The sequence below is a fragment of the Tursiops truncatus genome, chromosome 7 (assembly GCF_011762595.2).
Source record: "Tursiops truncatus isolate mTurTru1 chromosome 7, mTurTru1.mat.Y, whole genome shotgun sequence".
NCBI lineage: Eukaryota > Metazoa > Chordata > Mammalia > Artiodactyla > Delphinidae > Tursiops > Tursiops truncatus.
The window spans coordinates 61,238,587-61,263,319 of record NC_047040.1 but is presented as its reverse complement, the minus strand read 5'-3'; the positions used below and the strand labels follow the sequence as shown (position 1 = coordinate 61,263,319).

The 24,733-nt window shown below is 38.9% G+C and overlaps 1 protein-coding gene across 2 annotated transcripts in view; it reads left to right on the top strand.

The window, feature by feature from the left end:
• Positions 1 to 24,433, top strand: part of GORASP2 (golgi reassembly stacking protein 2) — a 29,853-nt gene extending 5,420 nt beyond the window's left edge. For both annotated transcript variants that reach the window (XM_004326540.4, XM_019922951.3), the window contains exons 2-10: positions 7,350 to 7,430; positions 9,214 to 9,417; positions 10,322 to 10,408; positions 11,189 to 11,319; positions 14,276 to 14,408; positions 16,097 to 16,220; positions 20,286 to 20,372; positions 21,383 to 21,493; positions 23,088 to 24,433. In XM_004326540.4, coding sequence (XP_004326588.1) covers positions 7,350 to 7,430; positions 9,214 to 9,417; positions 10,322 to 10,408; positions 11,189 to 11,319; positions 14,276 to 14,408; positions 16,097 to 16,220; positions 20,286 to 20,372; positions 21,383 to 21,493; positions 23,088 to 23,428 — 1,299 coding nt within the window. In that variant the 3' untranslated portion in view covers positions 23,429 to 24,433. The remainder of the gene's footprint in view (positions 1 to 7,349; positions 7,431 to 9,213; positions 9,418 to 10,321; positions 10,409 to 11,188; positions 11,320 to 14,275; positions 14,409 to 16,096; positions 16,221 to 20,285; positions 20,373 to 21,382; positions 21,494 to 23,087) is intronic.
• Positions 24,434 to 24,733: the final 300 nt, after the last annotated feature.

The following is a 24,733-nucleotide window of genomic DNA, read 5'->3' as shown; positions in this document are numbered from 1 at the left end:
GTTTGTGAACCTTAGGACACTTTTAGGAATTGTCAGTATAATTAGACATAAACTTTAACTGATATTAATAAGCCTTGAACAAATTAGTAGTGTCATGTTGTTTGTATACCCTTATATATTTTTGTGATGAAGTGTGCTTTAATGTATGGATCTTCAGGATCCTCATTTGGGGAGACCTGCTCTTGGTGGGTAATTATGGTTTCTGTCTCTGGTCAGTAAGTAGTAGAGTGCACAGAACTGGCTTCAGTGCCTTTCTGGGTCAGATACTGACAGGGCTTTTTAATAATTCCCCTGAAATTTTCAGAAGAATTGAACTTAGAATAACCACTAATATCAGTACATTCATTTAATATTCTACCAAAAGGATTATATTGATTGATTTACTAATAAAAAAGCAGTTAACAATCTAAACTAGAAAATATCCATAAAGATTTGATATGTGCTTTAGAATCTGACTGTAGATTGCCTTGGGAGTTGTGATTATCAAGTAAGATGACTTCTTTCCAAACAACATATGCAAAAACAAAGTAGTTACTTTGAGAGACTGTATAGGTCCTCTTGGCATCGCGTATCAATTTACTACAGCATGAAGAGAATAGTGCTGGGGTTTTTTGGGTTTTGCTTGTGTGTTTGTTTTTTTAAGCATCAGTGAGGGATCATGTAAGCACATTATCCGCAGTAAGGAACCTTGTCATCTTGTGGACATGGATACATTGAGAGACTATCATAGTAGACCACTGGAGACCACCCTTGTGAATCACTAGATTCTAGTGTCACTCCATCACTTCATTGTCTTCCCTTGGGCAAACCTTTGAACTTCTTTGAGCTTCATTCTTTTTATCTGAAAAGTGGGGATAAGAGTAGTGCCTCCTCCACCTTTTGTTTTTGATTTTGTTTTTTTACTAAAAACCACATTAGATAGTATACATGAAAATATTTTGGAAAAAATTTGAGCACATTAAATTTCTTTATTAAAAAATGCTGTCTACTTCATTGGTTATTCTGAGGATTAAATGGCATATTCCATGTAAAGCACTTAACATAGCATCTGGAATATGATAAAAACTCAATAAATGTTAGCTGTTACCTTTATTGTTAGCATTTACGTTATTGTGTCACCTGTTGAGAACAACTATTATAGTGCCAATACTGCTTAAAATATACTTGTTGTAAACATTTTAATTAATATTTCCATTTAATTAGTCATTCAGCAGCTACTTTTTGTCCATGTACCTAACCCTGTACGTCACTGCTGTTTAAGTTTTGGATCAAATCTGACCCATTAATTTTATAAATGTCCCTGTTAATTTTTAAAGATCCTCATTTTTGAGGAAATTTTACATCTGTATTTTAAAAGATAGGTGAGTGCCAGTGTCCTTTTCATTGCTTTGCCACAGTGTTACTAAACACCTGAACTAAAATGACCTACAGTCTGTATAATTAAAAATGATCTTGTTGGGTTTGATCTACACTGTAAAATCTATAGATAGCTTAACAACAGACTTCTTTCATGGTGAGTCATTCAATCTTAGAGACTTATCTAGTCAGCCTCCTCACTTTACAGCTAAGGAAAAGGAGCACAGAAAGATTATTGCCTGAGATCACACAGCAAGTTTTCTTTCCATAAGAAACAAATACCCGAGTTGGTATTTGAAGAGTATAAAATAAGATGGCATGTTGCCAGAGTTTTAGTTTCTTTTGAGGCAGACCAGTTTCTTTCAGCATCATTTTTCTAACATGCAGATCTTTTCTAGGAAGCTATGATGTAGTGATGGGTTTTTATTTCATTTAATTAGCATTAGAATTTTATTTCAAATTTCTTCATATGTCACAAGTTACAGCATTGGGTCAGAATCAGGAGAACATGCTCTTTGATTTATTTTGATAAAACATGTGAAGAGAATGTTTTAACAGGTGAGCCTTGAACTCCTCCAGTCTAGCTTGGGGCTGTTACAGATAGTGCTGCTGTGAATGTTACATTGTGTATGCCTTTGGAGAACATATGTATTCCCATTCCTACTGGGTATACTAAATAGTGGAATATTTGCAAAGATGTGTGTATTTTAGTATGGATATTGCCAAATAGCTTACTAACGTACATTCCCACTAGCAGCAATTAAGGTTTCTGATTGTTCCATATCCTCATAACACTTGGTATTTTCCCTTTTTCATCTTGGCCATTCTGATAGGTGTGTAGTGGTATCCCATTGTGGTTTTAATTTGCATTTCCTGATGACTGTTGAAGTCGACCACATTTTCATATTTATTGACCACTTCAGCATCCTCTTTTGTTTAGTGTCTGCTACAATCTTTTCTCTATTTCGTTAAGTTGTCTGTCTTCTTTTTTAAACAGCTTTATTGAAATGTAATTTACATACCATTAAATTCAGTCTTTTAAAGTTTACAGTTCATTGGTTGTTTAGTATATTCACCGAGTTGTGCAGCCATCATCAGTATCTAATTCCAGGACCTTTTTGTCACCCTAGAAATAAACTCCCTACCCATTAGCAGTTGCTCCCTTTTCCTCCTTCTCCCAGCCCCTGGTCACCACTAATCTACTTTCTATGGATTTGCCTATTCTGGACATTCCATATAAATGGAATCATACAATATATGGTCTTTGTGACTGGCTTCTTTCACTTAGTGTAATGTTTTCAAGGTTCACTCATGTTGTAGCATATATCAATACTTAATTCCTTTTTATTGCCAAATAATATTCCATTCTGTAAGTGTACCACATTTTGTTGATCCATTCATCAGTTGAAGGACATTTCCACTTTCCAGCAGCTATGAAATTTGTGTATAAGTTTTTACATGGACATGTTTTCATTTCTTCTGGTTATATACCTAGGAGTGGAATTGCTAGGTCATACAGTAACTCTCTGTTTGACATTGTGAGGATCTGCAAAACTGTTTTCCACAGAGGCTGCACCATCTTAGTATGAGGGTTCCAGTTTCTCCACATCCTTGCCAATCCTTGTTGTTGTCTTTTTTACTTTAGCAGGTTTTGTGAATGTGAAGTGGTATCTCATTGTGGTTTCACTCTCCTTAATGATTTGCAGTAATTCTGAATTTGTTCTGAATACAGTTCCTTTGTTGGATATTATGTTGTATCATTTCACTCTCTTAATTGTGTCTTGATGAGCAGAAGTTCATAGTTTTAGTAAAGTTTATCAGTTTTTTAAAAATTTATGGTTAGCTTTTTGTGTTCAGTTTAAGAAGTCTTGGGACTTCCTGGCGGTCCAGTGGTTAAGGCTCTTCCAGTGCAGGAGGCACGGATTTGATCCCTGGTCAGGGAACTAAGATCCCATCCCGCATGCCATGCAGCATGGCCAAAAAAAAGGAAAAGTGTTCATACTTGGTGATCTCAAAGATAGTCTATGTTTTTCTCTAAAAGCTTTATTGTTTTACATTTGACCTTTAGATCTGACGTCCATATAGAATTGATTTTTGAGAGACAACATTTTTTAAAATGATTTATCTCCTCTTCCTAGCTGACTGACGTTCTATGTCTTTTTCTCTTTTTTTGTTTAAGAGGTGAGAGATAATTAATACATGGTTAGAAAAATAATGTAGTGTCCAGGAATTAATTGGTTATAAAGATTTGCCCTCAGGTGGTGATTGTGGAGTTAGGAAGAGGAGTTTAAGATTTGTAGGACTCCTATCATATGTCAGAGACTTCACTAGGCATTTTGTGAACTTAAATTCATTCAATCTATACAATATTCTCGTAAAGTAGCTGGCATTTTCTCTTCCTTGCAGATGAGAAGATTGAGGCCCAGGAAGATAAACTTTCCCAAGCTCAAAAAACTAATAAGTAGGCAAACCATGACTCAAAATCAAGTCAGTTTGGCTCTAAAATTCTATTATCTTTTCACTGTACATTTTTTTTTTTTTTTGCGATACACGGGCCTCTCACTGTTGTGGCCTCTCCCGTTGCAGAGAACAGGCTCTGGACGCGCAGGCTCAACGGCCATGGCTCACGGGCCCAGCCGCTCCGCGGCATGTGGGATCTTCCCAGACCGGGGCACGAACCCGTGTCCCCTGCATCGGCAGGCAGACTCTCAACCACTGCGCCACCAGGGAAGCCCCATGTAAAATCTTAATTATTAAACTTTCAAAGTTAATCTATTCATCTTAAATTGCTGTGATATTTGGCCCAATAATAAATAGCCCATGGAGCCGGGTATATATGTTTTTTCTTTTCTTTTTTTCTTTTTTTAAATTAAGACGGTTTGAAGGAAACACGAATCAACAATCATGAGACCTCATAGGGGACAAAGTATTGAAGTGGTAATCTGATGCTTGAGAGATTAGGTGCCTAAGAGATTCTTGTCAGTGGGTAGTACTGCCAGAGGAACTTACCTTTGTGGATGTTTAATTTGTGGTGTAGTAGAATTTATTTTCCATGCTATGAAATATAGGAAATTTTCTTTAAATGAATTAGGGTCAAAGAGAGCATTTTCTAGGGCTCCCTCTGCTGGCTTCCTAGTAGTAATTAAGATACCTAGATGCCAGAATTGTGCTGGTACTAATGATGTAAATAAATTTAGGAAAGAAATTAATTTCAGGGTCCATTAGAAACAGAGATATCGATGTTTCTAGCCAATGAAAATAGAGAAAGGATTATTTACATTTATTTATTTATTTTAGAATCCAAATTTAGCTATTAAATCTTTTTAGAGTTATGGGGAAGAACAATTCTAATGGTATTGGAAACTTTCCATTTCAAACAAATAGTGGTAAAACTTGATACTTGGAGGGTGGCATGATAAGAATCAGTGTGTGGGATCTCCTTTCTTGGTTGGTGGTGATATTACAAAAGTATTGCCTTTAGCCCTTTTTAACTAAAAGGTAAAGTGTTGGCAGCCTCAGTGGAGAAGTCTGAAATTGATCAATGGACTAGTTGGTTTCTAGATAAAATGATCGTTTGGAAACATTTCCAGTCAGAGAATTAGATGATTAGATGTGGACCCCATTAAATGAGAAGTTCCCTTCTGAGGGGGCTCCTAGGGTCTGTGCTAATTATTCTCTTTTCACACCTCAGGCACTTCGAACCTAATTGATAGGAACCTAATAGGCAGGCATCTTACACCTAGAGTATTATGACTTTTTTTGCCAGCTAGCTGTGACTTGATGTCTCTTTTCTTCTCATAATAGCTCCAGGCAGCCACCATTTTCCTTTCAGAGTTGCCATTTGAGGAGAAATCTATCTGCCATTTTGGAATATAAAATAGCCCCCATTTAAGAAAACTGAGTATAAAGAAAATAAACAGTATATACTGATTATTTTTATTAGAGAGCCAACACCTTTAAATAATAAGTCCCTTTGATATTTAACTCATTTAATTTACAAAAATGATTTAATCCCACATTTGCAGGAAATTTTACATAAAACAAGGTCAAACAGTTTTAGCAAGTTAAACATTGAGCCATCTTTATAATGGACAACTAACTATTCCTTACTGTGACAAATGAAGAAAACCTAGTTTTACTTCTTCAGAGGCAATGATAGTATAATTTGGCTTTAAATGAATAAAAGGTAACATTAATACAAATAGTAATGAATGTATCATTAATCCAAGATCAAGTCTCATTAATCCAAGAAGTCCAGTATAAGAGGGACATATTCTGGGAACAATTTGGGTTCCATTTTGAAAGCATTAAAATGATTTGTTACTATGTGAATAACTACAGATTGATGTATGGATGGATGTGGATCTGTTACTTGCATTAGCCTCAGAATTGACTATTAGAACTGTTTAGACTGTTATATAAGTTCAGCCTACAAATATCAATGCAAACTCTTTTCATGGGATAGTTTTGACAGTATTTAGTAACATCAAGCAGAATAAAAATTCCTTAAAACGTTATGAAAATATTTTAGAGGAAATGCAAAATGTTCTGTATTAACTTTTTGCTCTTTTGTCATATTACTACCATAACTAGCTACCAATATTTATATTACTGCAAATTTAGGAAATTTAATAGTTTATTTTAATCCATTTCAAATTGGGGATGCTAAACATTTGAGTTGTTGAGAAACTAGGTAATCTTAATCTTCCATGTAAAATCCTCTGTAAGTCTAGCTCCATTCTTTCCTTCCAGCCTTCTTACTGGACTAATAGTTATATACTTTTGAGTTTCACCTCTACCACTACCCAGCTGTAAGACCATAGGCAAGTCATAAGATGGTTTCTTCACCTGTAAAATAAAAGAATTGCACAAAATCCATGGTTTTAACACTTTATTTGGATTGAGGAGAAACCCTTTGAGAATCTGAGGAAAGCCATGGATCGTTACACCCTGAAAACTGCTGATTCATACAAAATGTTGCATATAATTTATTTCTATCCCATACCACCCTGTTGGCTCTAGGTATACCATATTATGATCCTCATTTTTCAGGCTCCCCCTGGGTTTTTACTCATATTATGTCTTTAACTTTCAAATGTTTTTTCTCATCCCCTTATCCATCTGCACCTTTGAAAGTTCTACCCCCCCCCTTTTTTTTTTTTTTTTTTTTTTTTTTTGTTTTTGCGGTACGCGGGCCTCTCACTGCTGTGGCCTCTCCCATTGCGGAGCACAGGCTCCGGACACGCAGGCTCAGTGGCCATGGCTCTCGGGCCCAGCCACTCCGCGGCATGTGGGATCTTCCCGGACCGTGGCACGAACCTGTGTGCCCTGCAACGGCAGGCGGACTCTCAACCACTGTGCCACCAGGGAAGCCCTCTACCCCCTTTTAAAGCACAATTCAAATGTCATTTTTTTTCTGTGAGACTTCTTCAGTCAGATTTAATCTTCCCCTTAGAACTTTGTACCTCCATTATAACCATTAACATCTTTGGGCTTGTATTACAGCTATTAGAGGTCTGTGTCCTCCATCTCTCCTTCTTCTTGCCTGTTCCTCAACAGATTATAAATGTCTTGATAACAGTGGCTATGTTCCTACATTAGTTTTGTAATTGAATAGTGCCTTGCTAGTAGTAGTCATGTAATAAGTAGAATAAATTAATTTGAATTTGCCACTCAGTTGTAATGATTAACTGTCTGCTATGCCATGCGCTAAATGCTGGGAGGATTGTCCCCCACCCCCCAAAAAGCAGAAAGTGGTGTGAAATAGAACCATAGAGAAAAAACCTCATGTACGAGATGAATTTAAAGAATGAGTAGAATTTAGGGAGCTGCAGGGACATTATCTGGGAGATAAAGAGAAATAAGAGAACTAGTGGGTACCTGTATCAATGAAATTAATCTATTTTTACTGAAAAGTGATGGGTATTAAAATTTAGCTTTTGATTCATAATTAAGCTTTGCATTTTTCATTTTTGGCATTTTTGTTTTTACAGGTACAAGAAAATTCCCCAGGACATAGAGCTGGACTGGAGCCCTTCTTTGACTTTATTGTTTCTATTAATGGTTCGAGATTAGTAAGTTCAGCTTTTTATAGTTACGCCTATGGTATTTTGTAATCTTTTGAAAATGGAATTTTTCAGATTATCTGGGATGGATATTTATTCATTGGTTACAAACATTATTTAGAGTATGATACCAATAAAATAACCCTGTGTTAGTAAACATGAGAATGTCAAATATAGAATACTATACCTCACACTCCAGTAATAATCTTAGGAGAAGAAAATCACTGGAGACTTTTACTTTATATGTTAAATATTTAATTTTTCTAAGCAGAAAGATGTGGTTTTGTTGCTCTTTTGCTTTTTCAAAGATGTCAGACTTTTGTAGGTTATTGGCAAATGGATTAGTAAAGACTCATTCTCAAGTAACTTGTCAGTTTTCTTGTTGCTCAATTCCCTGATATATCAATAGAAATAATGTTACAAAACTATACAGAGATGTGTTCCAGAAGTGCACAATTAAAACCACTTTCTATGGGCTTCCCTGGTGGCGCAGTGGTTGAGAGTCCGCCTGCCGATGCAGGGGACATGGGTTCGTGCCCTGGTCCGGGAAGATCCCACATGCCGCGGAGTGGCTAGGCCCGTGAGCCATGGCCGCTGAGCCTGCGCGTCTGGAGCCTGTGCTCCACAGCGGGAGAGGCCACAACAGTGAGAGGCCCGCGTACCGCAAAAACAACAACAACAACAAAAACCCACTTTTTATAAGTTGCTTTCAGTTTACATGTAGTAAAGTCCAATAGGAAGGAAACTATAATTTCAGTAAAGGAAATTCTTATGACAATGGCTGCTTCGTTGGTTTATTTTTTCACAACAGTCTTAAGTTTTTGTTCATTACTACCAACATCACCTACGTAATGGCCTTTATTCATTTATTTAATGAAATATTTAACATACTGTTTCCGTTTTCTTTTCCTGCCAGTTTGTAGTAAATAAAGTGTATATGTAGGCGTAGAGTCTAAAGTTAAACTTCAACTCTAGCAGATGTTTTAGATTTTTAAAATCAAAGTCATACCAACTCTGTTAGTAATATGTCTTCTTGTGGAGTATTTTGGTTTTTTATCATTGAAGCCCTGGATCATTTCAAATAATGTTGGCTTGCAAATTCTGTAATTCCATAGTCAGCTATGGAGTTGTTCCTAATGTTATTTGAACACAAGTTCATGTGCCTGACGCACAGTGGGGCCAGACAGTACCGAAATGTCAGAGTCTGGAGCAGAGAAAGGTTTATTGCAGGCCCAAGCAAGGAGAATGGGTGGCTCATGTTCAGAAAAACCTGAACTCCCCGAAGGGTTTCAACAAAGCATTTTTAAAGGCAAGGGGAGGGGAGGGGTGTCCCACGGTATGTGATCAGCTCATGCACAATTCTCTGGTTAATGGTGATCAATCCTTAGCCACCAGTAGGTCTGGAGGCTACCTGTTATGATCTTCAGGTAGTTAATTTCTTCCTTTTGGTGGTGGTTTTTAGTATTTGAAAAACTCAGGAAATATTCATGAGATACTATTATGTGGGTACTTCAGAGAGGTACTACAGCAGAGGATAGGGGGAAAGGCCTGTCCCAGGAAGGCTCCATAGGGTCCTGCTCTGTTACACTAACATAAGTTCTTAATTTCTTGACATTCTTTTACTTTGAGGAGTATTTGAATGTTAATGAAACCTCCACCTATTGAATGTTTTATTTATGTTAATAATATTATTCCAATAGGGCCATGGGATGCTTAAGGTAAGATAATTAACATTAGATTTTTACTGTTAAGTAAATGTTTTTTATTAAGAAAAATTTCTATGTGTTTACAGAATAAAGACAATGATACTCTTAAGGATCTACTGAAAGCAAATGTTGAAAAGCCTGTAAAAATGCTTATCTACAGTAGTAAAACACTGGAGCTGCGAGAGACCTCAGTCACACCAAGTAACATGTGGGGTGGCCAGGGCTTGTTGGGAGTGAGCATTCGTTTCTGCAGCTTTGATGGGGCAAATGAAAACGTTTGGCATGTGTTGGTAGGTATCAACTGTGAATTGTTACTTGCAGTTTAAGAAACAGTATAGAAAGGTGTTTTAATAGTGGTTTTCTCCAATTTGGTGAGATTGTAGGGGTATTATTAGGCTATATTTAGTTTCTGAAAATCAGAATTGATTGCTTTTAAAATATGGATTAGTGAAAAAGAAAAACAACTTGAGGAAGAGAAGCAAATATGATGCCTAAGAACTATTTTTCTTTTTTCTTTTTTTTTTTTTGCGGTATGCGGGCCTCTCACTGTTGTAGCCTCTCCCGTTGTGGAACAGAGGCTCCAGATGCGCAGGCTCAGCGGCCATGGCTCACGGGCCCAGCCACTCCGCGGCATGTGGGATCTTCCCAGACCGGGGCATGAACCCATGTCCCCTGCATCCGCAGGCAGACTCTCAACCACTGCACCACCAGGGAAGCCCAAGAACTATTTTTTAATGATTTATCCATTAGAAGAAGGTATTTTAAAGCAAATAGCTACAGGAACTTCCCTGGTGGTCCAGTGGTTAAGACTCCACATTCCCAATGCAGGGGGCCCGGGTTCGATCCCTGGTCAGGGAGCTAGATCCCACGTGCCGCAACTAAAGATCCCGCATGCCGCAACGAAAATCCCAACTGCTGCAACTAAGACCTGGCGCAGCCAAATAAATAAATAAATATTAAAAAATAAAATAAAGCAAATAGCTACAGAAATGTTTTAAATATTTGTTAAATATTGTGGGTTGTTTAATGCTTGGGAGATTAAATATATATATAGCCTATAGTTTCTGATCTGACATCTCTAACAAGAGAAATATGGGGGGGTTAAATTACTGTAATTAAGGACTGAACTATACAATTTGGAAGATTATTTTATATGCAGTAATTTGATGGGGGGTTGTTTTTGTGTCATCCTAGGAAGTGGAATCAAATTCTCCTGCAGCACTGGCAGGTCTTAGACCTCATAGTGATTATATCATTGGAGCAGATATGGTCATGAATGAGGTAATTTGTTTGTTTATTAATACTAACAATTATTTAACATTTTCTCATTAATGTTTAAATTCAGAAGTATATTTGCACACTTCACATTTAAAGTTGAAATTTAGGTCTTTGCTGATCAAGATAGCTTACGCTCCAGGGTGTTAAACAGAAATCTGGGAGGTGTCTTACTAGGTACAGCTGTGAGGAAAAACATACACTCTGGCAATTGCACAGATTTTGTGTATGGTATATATTAGAAATCTCTTGTACCTCAAGATTAAATCGAATCCTCGTCTTGATTATTGATTTCCTTTTCTCTTCTCCTTTCTAAGGTAACAAAATTGGCTTAGCTGTATTAGTTGGATCCTTTTCCTTGTCTGTTAGCTAGTGGAAGTATATATTGCTAAATCACAAATGAGAGAAAAAATAAGGTACCCAGAGAACCAGGTCTTAATAATGGATAGTAAGCAGAATATGTAGAATTTGGGTATAGAAGACTTTTACTAAAATTGCTGACTAGGTCTTACAGAACTGGACATGAGGCCTTGCATTGTGTAGATAGGTAATATATTGAATTAAACCTCGTTTGGAGTATAGGTTTTAAGAAATGATTTTTATGTCCAGCAGCAGGGCCCAGAATCTGGTTTTTGTGTATGTCGTTTTTTTTCATTCTTGTTGTTTTAGGTGTGTTTTTTGTTTGTTTGTTTTAGGTTTTTGTTGTTTTAGATATTAGTCAGGTTCGAGACCTACTATTCTAAAGTTCAGTAACAAAAACATTTTTCTCCTGTAATGCTTTTGCAGTCTGAAGATCTGTTCAGCCTTATTGAAACACATGAAGCAAAACCATTGAAACTTTATGTGTATAATACAGACACTGATAACTGTCGAGAAGTGATTATTACACCAAATTCTGCATGGGGTGGAGAAGGCAGGTAAGGTCATTTTTTAGACTAAGTTATGACTACTTAAATTTACCAGTCAGATGTGTTGTAAACATTGTTTTTATTTTGAAACAAGTTATTGGTTTATTGTAAGACTTCTCTTGAGAAAAGGAAAGAGCTGACCTAGAATATTGAATCCAATAATTCATATTTTTAAAGCACATATTTATTGAGCATGGTACACATACCCAGTCCTTTTCTTTCTGATCTAACAAACTTTTTTGTTTTGTTATTTTATTAAAATAGTTTTCAGTTTTATTTTATTTTCCCAAAATTCCCTCCTCAGCAGTGGGACAATACAGTATAACTTTCTCTAGCTGCTGGGGAAATTTCTTAGCACTTTGTGGAAACTGTTACCTTTTAGAAATGGACAGGCTGATTTTAACCAAAAGTTAGACAAAATTGCAACAACAATAAAAAGCAATTTAGAAAGAGGATCAAGCCAAGCAGAAAAGCAAACTTTATAAAATCAGTTTTCTGGGACTGTTCATCAAGTCAGTTCCCTAATTTCAAAAGGCCAGACCAAAGCAAAGCATGCTGACTTAACATGGTATCTTTAGGTCTTCTGTCTACTGTTTAAATTGAAATTTTTCATTGTTTTGAAAGTTCTAAGAACCTTTTTTAATTTGAGGAAATTGTTGAGTGTAAACCAGAATTATAGGAAAGCCTAGAGTTTGGAAACTTCTACCAGTGTTTTATAAAAGTTCCAGCACTTGCTGGGAAAAGGATGACTTAGCTGATGCAGACGGAGAAAGCCTGTTTGCTCACAGTACCTTTACCCACACTACCTGAGGTTCTACAGCTAAATGTATATTGCCACCAGAATGCTAACTTGTTGCAATTTGAGAAAATGAGATAGAAAATGTGGCCTGTCTGGGGGCCATACTTGACCAAGTTATCGTTGTCCTTTGTCCAGGTTTGTAAACACACAGAAAGATGATCTTCTTAAGGTATTCAAAGTTGATTTCATTTCAGAGGGACTGACTCATATAAACTAAATTTGCAAAGAAGCTTCTGTCATCATTAGAGAGGCAAATTTTCAGTTTACAATAGAAAAATACCCCCTCTCCAGTTAGAATAATACTTAGATCCTATTACTACCACAAGATTGCTTGGTGAGCATGAAATCAAAGTCTTAAGGAAGAGATTCTAGATGGTGAAGTTCAGCAGCAAAGAACATTACTAGTTCATTAATTTTTAATTACGCTGACTAAATACTGCTACATTCTTGTTCTTGGAGCCCTTCTTCTCTAGACGTTAGCAGTTATTCCTTTTCTATGGAAGACATTTTTCCTATTGACGTGGTTTAGTACCACTGATCAGCCGTTGCTTTAGTCAGGCCCATACAGACCACTTTCCTGAGTCCGCCCCCATTTGGCATATGTGTGCCTCTGGTTTTCATTCCTTCCTCAGAGGCTGACCACATTACTTTCATTACAGCACATTTTTCTTAGCTTCATTCTTGGGCTGTCTTTAAATTTATGGAGATCTCCCTCTTGCCTCAAGTGCCTCCTCTACCACCACTTAGTTCTTTTGATTAATAAGCACCTTGTTTTTAAATGTAGCTACCTCTGAAAGGCTTGTATTTGATCAGTATAAATTATTTAATCTTTCTTTCTTCCTCTAAATCTATCTGAGATCCAGTTCAGTAAAATTTGCAGCTTGATGGTATAGGGAGGAAAAGTGAGAGAAGAGGGAACAAGTAATTTTTTAATATGAAGCATTGTTATGAAATCACATTTGGATAAGGAAGAGCCGAAGTTGGCCACTGCCTGCTCTCCCCGCTTTTGGTGGTAGTAGTACCCATGGAAATAACAGATGCCCTGGCAGGAGAGAGTCACAGTGATACCTGTGCACGTCCTACTCAGAAAGTGCAAGTAGTTTGGAAAATAAAGGCAATTGTGATGGAAACATAAGTTGGAACCTGATTGTGAAAAGCCTTAAATACCGTGGTCAGGAATTTGGATATACTTCGGGCAGTGTTAGTTCTATAATATTGTAACAGTGAGGGTTCTTTGGTTCCAAGTAGTAGAAACCAGCTGCAGCAGACATGAATTTATAGCTACGGAGTCACTCATATAATCAAAGACTCACAATGGGAAAGGACAGGACTCAGACACCCTTAGGGATTTAGAAAGGAAGAACTAATTGGCAATTTCATCACTTTCTACTGAAGGGATAAAGCCATTTTGGTTTTTTCTGTCGCTTCCAAGATTTGCAGCCCTGGGCAAGAGAGGTAAATTGGCCTGGCTCTGGTCATGAGCCACTCCTTGTTTTGGGCAGGACAGGCCCCCTGATTGACAGTCCCACCCGTGCTGCACAGAACGGCAGAGGAGTAGTTCTCCAAAGGGAAGAAGGAAAAGGGAATGTTGGGAAGACAACAGACTCTGGAAAGAAGACAACAGACTACGGGAAGATCACTCTAGAAAGTGATTGTATCTTATTAAAAAAATACCTCTGGTGTCATTGGGAGGATGAATTAGAAGGAATCTGGATTAATTTGGATTGATACGTGTCAGGTTCTGAAATAGACCTATAGGTTGTGTAAATGACATCAACATGCAAAAGTGCTTGGAGCTCTTCAGTGGAAAGGCTATATGTCATTCATTGAGCAAATAATTATTTAGTGTCTGCCATGTGCCAGGAACTGTTAAGGCAGTAAACATAACAAGGTCTCTGCCTTCAAGGACCTTACCATTTTATTGGGGGAGACAAAATAAACAAATAAATAGGCAATGTGTTGGATGGTGATAAATACTTGAAGAAAAATAAAGGAGAGTACGGTTAGTGTCTGTGGTGGGAAGAAGGGTGCTGTTTAATAAAGGGTTGTCAGAAGAGACTTCTGATAAGATGACAGTATTTAAAAGAATGGAGATTTGTTTTTCTGTTTCAAAACCTCAAAAATGCAAGCTGTGATGATAACTTTAAGAAAAAAATATCTTCATAGCCTAGGATGTGGCATTGGATATGGTTATTTGCATCGAATACCTACACGCCCATTTGAAGAAGGAAAGAAAATTTCTCTTCCAGGACAGATGACTGGTACACCTATTACTCCTCTTAAAGATGGATTTATGGAGGTAAGATAACTTTACTGCCTGATTATACCATAACTTTCCACCCAGATGAATAGATGTGTGGGGTGGTAGCACTTATTTGAGACTGGGCAGATGATGAGTTAAATATTGACATGTTGGATTTGAAGTTCCTGTAGGATATCCAAATGAATATTTTCTGGTTCTAGATTTCAGGAAAGAGGGCGAGGCTAGAGATACAGATTTGGGAATCAGCAGAGAGAGGGTAATTTAATCCAATGATCAAAATGAATAAAAATCATCAAGGGACTGGGCCTGGGTGGGTCAGAGGACCGAGGCCAGAATCTTGAACATCCCTAGTGTTTAAATGGATGGGCAGAGAAAGGGCATTCAGCAAAGGAAGCTCAGGAGAAGGCCAAAGGGAGAGAACAGAGCTTCAGGAAAGGGGGCATAGGCAACTATGTGAGGTACTGCAGAGAAGTCAGGTGAGAGAAGGAGTGAAAAAACATGTCCTGGGCTAGAGCAACTTAAGGCTTGATGGGATGCAGATACCAACTTACAGGAGATAGAGGGTGAGTGGTGAGTGATAAGGTGATGATAACTGCTGCTTCCTATTTCAAGAAACTTGACTGGGAAAGCAAAGAGAACTAGGGGTGTGGGAAGTATTACAGGATCAAAGTGAGGCTTTTTAAGGAATAAGAGGTATTTCTGCAGGCTTATAGGCTTTTAAAATGTTTCCTGTGCAGGCCTTACAGGACAGTTAACTCTTATGCATGACTAAATAAAAACCAAACATTCAAAAAGGAAATGCTACAGTTGTAAAGAAAGGGCTGCTGCCACAGTCATTTTATGGTGCATGGTTGGGCCATCCCCAGTTCTAGAGGAAGTGAAGGGGAGCTATGGGGAAGTGTAACCTCTCCTCACCCCCATCCACCATTGGCTCATAACTAGAACCAGTGTTGTTGTATGTTCAGACTCCTGCTATCATATCTGCTGTCCCAATCAGTGCTCTCTGCCCCAGATGAGGCGCTATGGGCAGTCTGAGAAGACCAGAGGGTGAAATGGCAGCTAGGGAGAAGGGCCAGAATACAAGTTATGTTGGAATGTGCCAGAGGGCACTGGAGCTGGCATAAGTTGGAGGATTCAGAGGTGAAATCACCCATCCACCCATCTGTAAAGTCCATATAGATTCATTCCCACCCCCACCCCATGCTCCCAGAAGGTAGAGATCTGGCTGCCACATTCATTCATTGATGAGGACTCATGAGGTTAGACATCTTAAGAAATTTTTAAGGAATCTATCATGGTATTAAGACTTCAGCTGACTTCTCCCATGAGCAGTGAAAATTAAAAACACAAAACTGGCTGAGAATTCAAAGAAGAAGAAAGCAGTGGTGCTTTAAGGGTTGAGTATAATCTTTTTTGGCTGGCTAGGAAGGAGGAGAGAGAATCTCCTCCTGGTGTCGAAGTGGCTATAACAGTGTGTATGATGGGCTAGATGCCATGTGTTAAAAGACTGGAAGTGACAGGAGGGGGAGATGTTTACAGTGCGTGGTCCTTGGCACGTATGAAAATTAGGAAGGAGTGTCTGAAAGCCAAAGTGCCAGGTGAAAACTTTTGACAGTTAATACATGATCGAAAAAGGTATCTGTAGGACCGGTGAGAGCCAATATTTATATTTTCTTTTAAGTAAATTTGAGTAATTTTCCTTTTTTCTTTCTTTTTTTTGGAAGGTCCAGCTGTCCTCAGTTAATCCCCCGTCTTTGTCATCACCAGGAACTACAGAAATTGAACAGAGTCTGTCTGGACTTTCTATTAGCTCAACTCCACCAGCTGTCAGTAATGTTCTCAGTACAGGTGTGCAGAAAAATAGATTCTGTTTGCAGTCTACTTTGTTTTACAGGATACTGTTTTCTGTCCCAAGCTGTAGAATTTTAAAAGTTGATGCCAGTGTACTTTGAAAACTGTAAACGTGCTCTGCATTGACAGGCCCTGTCTGAAAGCTGGTACTGAATCATCACAGGCATTTGAACCTCTTTTCAGACAATTTTAGATCTTGGGCTTATCTTGTTGTAGAGTCAGGATTCTACCTTTAATTTCTATTTAATAGCCCTATTTACTCAACAAATGTTTGCATATCCCCTAAGTAGTAGACACTGGGGATACAAAAGTGAGCAGTTTACCATTCCTTTCCTAGGGACTCAGTCTTGCTCAGGGGACATACGCCTATCTTCTCTTTTTCTGTACTCCTTGTTCTACCTAATATACTCCTTTTTTGTTTGTTTTGGTTTTTTTCAACAGCTTTCTGGAGATGTGATTCACATAGCATTGAATTTACCCATTTAAAATATACAATTTAGTGGGTTTTGCAACCATCACCTCAATCAATTTAGAACATTTCATTACCCGCCAAAAACACCTTGTACCCCGTCACTCCCTGTTTTCCCCCAATCCCACAGGCCTAGGCAATTACTAATCTACTTTCTCTTTCTAATCTAGACATTTCATATAATATGTGTGGTCTTCTGTGACCTTCCTCTCTGGCTTCTTTCCCTTAGAATAGTGTTATCCAGGTTCATTCATGTCATAGCATATATTAATATTTCATCTTTTTTATGGCTAAATAATGTTCCATTGCATGGATATGCCACATTTTGTTTATCCATTCATTGGTTGAGGGACATTTGGATTGTTTCTACTTTTTGGCTATTATGAATAATGCTGCTATGAACATTTGTGTACAAGTTTTTGCATGGACATATGTTTTCATTTTTCTTGGTTATATACCCAGAAATTAGAATTGCTTGGTCACATGATACAGTTCTTAACTTGGTATGTTGATAGAGTTTATTTTTCCCTTTCCTTTATTTATTTATTTGTTTATTTTTAACATCTTTATTGGAGTATAATTGCTTTACAAGTGGTGTGTTAGTTTCTGTTTTATAACAAAGTGAATCAGCTATACATATACATACATCCCCGTATCTCCCCCGTCTTGCGTCTCCCTCCCACCCTCCCTATCCCACTCCTCTAGGTGGTCACAAAGCACCGAGCTGATCTCCCTGTGCTATGCGGCTGCTTCCCACTAGCTATCTGTTTTACATTTGGTAGTGTATATATGTCCATGCCACTCTCTCACTTTGCCCCGTGTCCTCAAGTCCATTCTCTACATCTGCATCTTTATTCCTGTCCTGCCCCCAGATTCTTCAGAACCGTTTTTTTTATTCCGTCTATATGTGTTAGCATACAGTATTTGTTTTTCTCTTTCTGACTTATTTCACTCTGTATGACAGATTCTAAGTCCATCCACCTCACTACAAATAACTCAATTTCATTTCTTTTTATGGCTGAGTAATATTCCATTGTATATACGTGCCACATCTTCTTTATCCATTCATCTGTCAGTGGACACTTAGGTTGCTTCCATGTCCTGGCTATTGTAAATAGTGCTGCAATGCACATTGTGGTACATGACTCTTTCTGAATTATCCTTTCCTTTTTTTAAATCTCCTGTTTCCTGGTTTTCTTTCTTTATACCAAGAGTATATTATATACTCAACTAATATTGAGTAAGTGGATGAAATACTGTGACATGGTTTAGTTTTATTTCATTAATAGCCTTTTATTCTTGAGCTCTTTTTTTAATATTTATATCCCAAATTTGATCATATTCTACTTTGTTCTCGAATGGATTTAAAACAGCCCATCAAGATGCAGTCAACAGTATGATCCCTGGAGCTTGTCCCCTAGGTTCAAATCTCAGATCTTTTCAGAGTCTTTGTTTTATTTCCCAAAGATACGTATGAAATTTAAATTTTTTATTTTTTACAATTAAAAACTTGAAACATATTCAAAATTAGATGACTATTAATAAAGATTCATTTGCGTAACAAGTAGAACAACCAGCCCCCACCGCCCAGCGTCGCCAGTTATCAGTATGATAACGTACCTCCCTACCCCCTGCTCTTTGCTGGGTTTTTTTCCCAGCTTTATTGAGGTATAATTTGCATACCATAAAATTAACTCACTGCAAGTATAGAATTCATGATTTTTAGTAAATTTATGGAGTTGTGCAATCATCACCACAGTCCAGTTTTAGAGTATTTCTTGGATGACATTAAATATTAATGTCATCAGTATCAAGTCATGGATACATTTGGAAGAGATTCTAAAGTTTATTTCATTCAAGCAGTGTTTGAGTTCTTTTTATGATATTAAGATTTTTTTCTTATATCCCATCAGATGTAAGAAATGGTTTTTTAGTTTATTCCTGGATAGACTTCCCAAGACAGCAATCCAATCTGTGTCTGATAACTCTCACCTGGCTTTACAGTGAGTGTTCCAGTGCAAAGTGTTCTGGCTTTAGGAGATAGCTGACATCTCTCTTCAAGTTCCAGTTTCTTTTGAGAGGCATTTTAAATCTTCCCTAATTACATTACAGTTATACTTATATTGTCATATATGCACATGCACTGAGATCCCTGGTCTTATTACACTGTAGAGAAATGGTTTCTTGAGTATTAAAAGACAGAGACATAAATAAAGCAGAAATTGCTCAAAGGAGACGGAAAGAAATCAGCATTTTCACTTTGAGTAAATAAATTTAAAAACACTCAGATGTTCTAGCATTATAACATGTGAGAACCCACTTTTTGTTAGGCATTTATTTTTCTGTCTTTGCTTTAATTATATTGCTGCAAAGTAGCCCAAACAGTAACTGTAGAAACATTAAAGTATGTGCTTTAAAAAAACACCTCTGTGGATTTGAAAATTTTGGATTAAGAAATTTTCAGAAAATGAATATATCATTTTGAAATGACATTAATCGATGTGATCCTCTCACACTTCCTGTCTCCCTTTCTTTTTCTGCCCCTTATCAGAATGTAAATTTCCAGAAGGTAGTGATTTCTATTTTCTTTATGCTGTAAAGTTCCTCAGTGCCTAGAACAATGTCTGACATATAGTAGGTGCCCCCCCACCCAAACTTTAAAGACTGAACACACCAACCAACCGTCCAGCCCTTTTGAGAATCTGATAAAACAAAGAACCCTCTCCTATTTTTTCATGGCTCCAATTTCTGCAAAAAAGTAAACACATGACTAACTAAATTTTAAAAGCTGTCTGAAAATGGTTGCTTCATCCTTTCAGGCACAATTCATTCTTGTTACCATATTTAAGCAGATCTCTGTAAGACAAAATCTAGAATCCATGTGCAGTATTACTATTGTTTGGACATCAGCGAAACCTCCCACATGAGTAGGTGGTAAACATTAATAGGTAATCTTCATTAGGTGGTATCGTAAGAGTTACTTGAATGTAAAGAACATGACCACTTCAAGCTAACAGCAGTAAAAGTGGGAATGTACTAGACTTCAGAGGAGTGTCACAGAACCTAAGGTCAAAAGGAAATGAAGATTCAGGAAACCAGGTCATTCTCCCCATCTCTGGAGGTCCACATGCTCTTCTGTCTCTTTCAGGCCATCTACATCATTCTCTTTCACAGACCAGAATTCACTGTTTCATGGGGCATATAGCCCCCCAGCAGCCCCAGGTGTACGTGGCCTTTGAGGTCAGGAGCCCAATAGAAACTGATTAGGATCCTTGTATCCCATTTCCAAAACAGTTTTCTAATCCAGCCCCGCTTAGGTCAGGAGTAAAACTCTTACCCGGTTTTACTTAGCTGCGGAGGGCTTGCAGAGCCCCCCGCCCTCTTGGCTCACGGTCTGCTAACAGCCATTGCAAAGGGCCAAGGGCAGAGCAGGTGGATGAGCTGTGGCAGTGATGCAGCTAGAGACCAACTGACTAAAGTCACACTGAGTGAAGACCTGACCATGGCAGGAGGGAAGGGACGGAAGACTGTCCGAGATAGTCTGCTCACTCCTTATCAACTGAAATTTTTAAAAGGTTGTGCATTTATTTTAGGTGTACCAACAGTACCATTATTGCCACCACAAGTAAACCAGTCCCTCACTTCTGTGCCGCCAATGAACCCAGCTACTACATTACCAGGTAAGTAGCAGGAGACATATATGTAATAACAATAGCTTTACTGATATTTTGCATCTTAGAAAACAATGAAAAAAATTTCTACCTATGCGGTGACTATTTATGTCTTTTACTCTCATTCTGTCTCTGCTGTAACTTTGTGTTAAGTGAGACCAAGTGGCAATGAACTGCTGTCACCAGCTAGTCAGCTGCTGAGCCTTGGGCTCCTTAACCCCAGCCAACCATCCCCCCTGCCCCCAGTGCAGCCTGAGGCAGGAATAAGGAGTATATAGACTGTCCGTCCTTCAGCACAGGGCTTTCTGGTTGTTGTTTAGTGAATAAGACATTGTGTCCTGGAGGAGAGCACTCCTTACTTGAGTCTTCAGTAGCTCTAATGTTAGGTTAGATTTTTGTTTATTTCACTTACTGTTCCCAGTGAAGACCAAGTCCCTTTATCCAGCAGATAACGATCAGATATTATTTCAGTGATCAAATATATACTTGCATTGTGAGAGCCTTTAATTGTATGGCTAAAGATGTCATTACACAGACATATTAAGCCATTAACCAAATGTGTGCACACAGCAAGTGTGGTAAAATGTTAACATTTGAGAAGTTAGAGTGAAAGATATACATGGGGATTCTTCATATAAATTAGCAACTGTAAGTCTGAAATTAAAAAGGAAAAAGAAAAAAAAAAGCCTGAGAGACTGTAAACCTCAACCATCAAAGAAAATCAGTTCCATGTTTGCTGAGATAAATCAGCCCCTTCTCCAAGACATAGGCCAGCATCATTCTTGCTTTTGGGTTCAGAAGTGTGTGTTTGTTTTAACCCTTACCCACTTAGCCTTCTAATCACTTAGGTATAGAAGGATGCTTCACTTGGGAGAGATTTTGTTATTGTTACTGTTGTTATGATATAAAACTGCCCCGCGGTAAGTGGACTTCTGGTATTCTCACTTTGAAGTGGGTAGTATTTTTTTCAATATGCAAGGATTGGATGGTTTATCTTTTGTTCTCTGCCTTCTTTTCAGGTCTGATGCCTTTACCAGCAGGACTACCAAACCTCCCTGCCCTCCCCAATCTCAACCTCCCTGCCCCGCACGTCGTGCCAGGTGTCAGCTTACCGGAACTCATGAACCCGGGTATGTTGCCCATCTTGCCTTCCTAGGACTCTGTCTAATAAAAAGCTTTATCCAGGAAAGGCAGTCCTCTATTTCAGTCTTTTCCTGGCAAGGGCAGATCAGTTTAACAAATTTCAGCTGCTTCAAATAAAAATCAATCTTTTTTATTTAAAAAGCTTGAAAAAGAAGAGGAGGAGGAATGTCTTTGTGCTGCTCCCCTGCCTGGCTGCCTCTCCTCCCCCTTTCTCCTCTCCTGCACCTGACAGCTCAAGCACCACAAAGGCCAGCTGTAGAAATAAAGAGCAGTGGCGTGGCCTTGCTGGGCTGAGTTGGATGGGAGGTGTGCGCAGTTCACTCAGTGGGGGCAGATGAACTCCCTGTGATTCTCCTCATGTTTTGGGCAGCTGCCACCCGCGGAGTAGTGACACCTGTTTTGTGTGGCTGAGGCTAGCTGGGCTTGCTACTTGATAAATATTCTTCGTTATTAACAAATTTTTTATAACAAAAACTGTGAGAGATTTTAGCTACAAATAGTTAAGTTCACAGATATTCAGAGTGTTTACACTCGTATTCTGTGCACTGATGAAAGTGAAGCAGCAGAATGTCCCCACAAGTCTGCTCTTCTGGTTAATGATTGCCCAGATTATCTTTAGCTTTGAGATGGCCACAAGTCAGGTCTGACTTTTAATTGCTAATCTCAGGAATTTGGCCCATCAGTGATGTCAACGAGTGATCTTATTATACAGTGGCATTGTCACATTTCTAACGGCCCCTGTTGTAACACTCATCATCTACATGTATTCGTTACCCATCCTCATTAACCCATTTGCTTTTCAGTGCAATGGGTTAAAAAACAAATGAAGTCAATAAGTTCAAACTAATGTTTACTGTCTCAGTGCTCCCTTTGTCTTTTCTTTTGTGCCCTGTATTCTTGGCTTCTGGCTCTGCCCTTTCCCCAGATTGACAGACTCTAAGAGTATTAAGGGTTTCACCAGTCCCCAGGTTGCCCCAAACCTGTTTTACAGCCTGCTTTTCCTTTGTTTCTTAAAGAAGTAATACCCTTTCCCTTCATCTGCATTTTAAAATCATTACAGTAAACCCGCCAAGTGTACTATAAATAGTTATACTATAAATATAGTTATAAAGGCTGAGTACTTCTGGTGAGGCTAATGCCAGGGGCTACACAGCAGGCCCTTCCCTTGCGAAACCTTCACAGGAGGCCTGGCCCCTGTGTCTCCTCTTCCTCTTGTCTGTCCAGAGGGCAGCTTAAATCCACCTGCAGCTTGCCCCCGAGAGTGGAGTCCTCCTGCTGGGGACTCGGTGTAGCTGCATCGCAGGCTGGGTGGGCTCCTGTCCATCCTGGCTGGGAGAATCATTTCCTCCCTGAGCTCTGGGCTGAGTCACATGAGGGAACCTTTCCTCCTGGCCAGCTGGTCCTGCAGTGAATATTTAACTCTGTCCTGGCCTCCAACTGAGGATAATCAGAAGTTGTGATTTGTATTGTCTCTCCTCAGCTTCTGTTTCCTTAACGAAATGCAAATTAATAGTCGTGTGATGCTGACTGCTGCTCTTCTAGTGCTGGGAGGATGTGTGATCTATGCCGTTTTTGTCCTAGGTTTGCCACCTCTTCCTTCCCTGCCTCCCCAAAACTTACCTGGCATTGCACCTCTCCCCATGCCATCCGAGTTCCTCCCGTCATTTCCTTTGGTTCCAGAGGTCTCTTCCACGGCAGCCTCCACAGAGCTGCTGTCCTCTCTCCCACCCACCGGCAGCCCACCCTCCGACCCTGTCCCGACCACTGCAAGGGCAGATGCTGCGTCCACGCTCACCGTGGGTGTGACGCCCCCCACTCCCAAGGCCCCGGCCGCTGTTGAGGACAGAGTCGGCGAATCCATCCCAGCCAGCAAGAAGCCTGTCTCTGCGGTTACGGATGCAGATGCCTCTGAGTCACCTTAGCTTTGGACCGGCCTTCGGAATTGGCGTGGTGCGCTTATTTCACCACAGGAGTGTGTCTGGAAACGCAAACTACCGTTAATTTCATACTAGTTTGTACCGTATCTGTAAGCATCTTGTAAATAATTCTGAGGGGAAAACTAAGCAAGAGGACGTGGGTTTGTATCCTGCCAAGTGGGGGTGGGGCTCATGGGCCGGGGAGGGAAATGTCAGGAAGTGCTTGTATTTTAAAACAACCAAAAAGAATTGTAAGGGTGGCTTGCTGCCAGGTTTCCACTGCCATTCTTGAGGGCGTGCGTCCTTGGGAAAGGTGGCGACAGGGTGTCCACTAGGCTCCCTGTCCTCCTGCTGCCCCTTCTGTAAGAAAATGAAATACTTCACGCCTAATACCCACATGCGGCATTTCTTGTATTTTGTAAATCATTTGCGAGAATGCAGACCACCTCAGTAAACCGTGAAAGGAAAAGATACTTTACTTTTTGGTCTCTGTGAGTCACATCTCTATTAAGGTTTACACGAAAATTCCAATGAAAGATGTTGTTAAAGTTACACTATGTGCACTATTAATTGAACATCTTTTTATTCAGCCTATACACAGGTCTTTGTTTTGAGCTCTCAAAAGTACTCAGACAACATTTTGTAACTGCTGCCGTTGTTATACGTCCACCAAAAAATGGCATTTAAAAAGAAATAAAGATGATGTTCCACAGTTTTAAACCAGAAGGTGGCACTTTGTAGCTACTTATAATATTATAGCTATACTGGGAAGCATAGATACAGCAATAAATTACAGTAGTTTTGCTTTTCTTCTTGTGGTACATTTAAATTACAACTCCTGATTGCCATGGTGCATTCGTTCCTCTCCAGTGCATCACACTGCGTTCATGTAATTTTTCATGTCTGATGTTTGCTGTCTCCTGAATTTTCTAAGAGATGGTAAGTTATGTGGAATTGATTTATTGAATGAAATTAAATGCATATTATATCTCTTTTTTAAATAAGATGAAAGATTGATCGGTTATTGACTTGGCACTAGCATGAACGTTGCCAGGGGAGCAGCGCGTGGAACTGGTCTGTGATCACTAGCTGGGAACTACAGTTATCAGCGCCCACCCAGTGCCAGCCAGTTTTTAGGATAGGTCCATTTCTGGAGCCAGGTTCATACTTAAAGCTAAATGATAAAAGAAGGCTCCACCTCTAATCATAGCTCCTTCTGTTTGCGTTATAAATATTTCTAGAATATTTCTCGCAGTTAACAATCCTGTTTTTTGAAATGGCGCTTATAACAGGTAAGGAAAATATTCACAA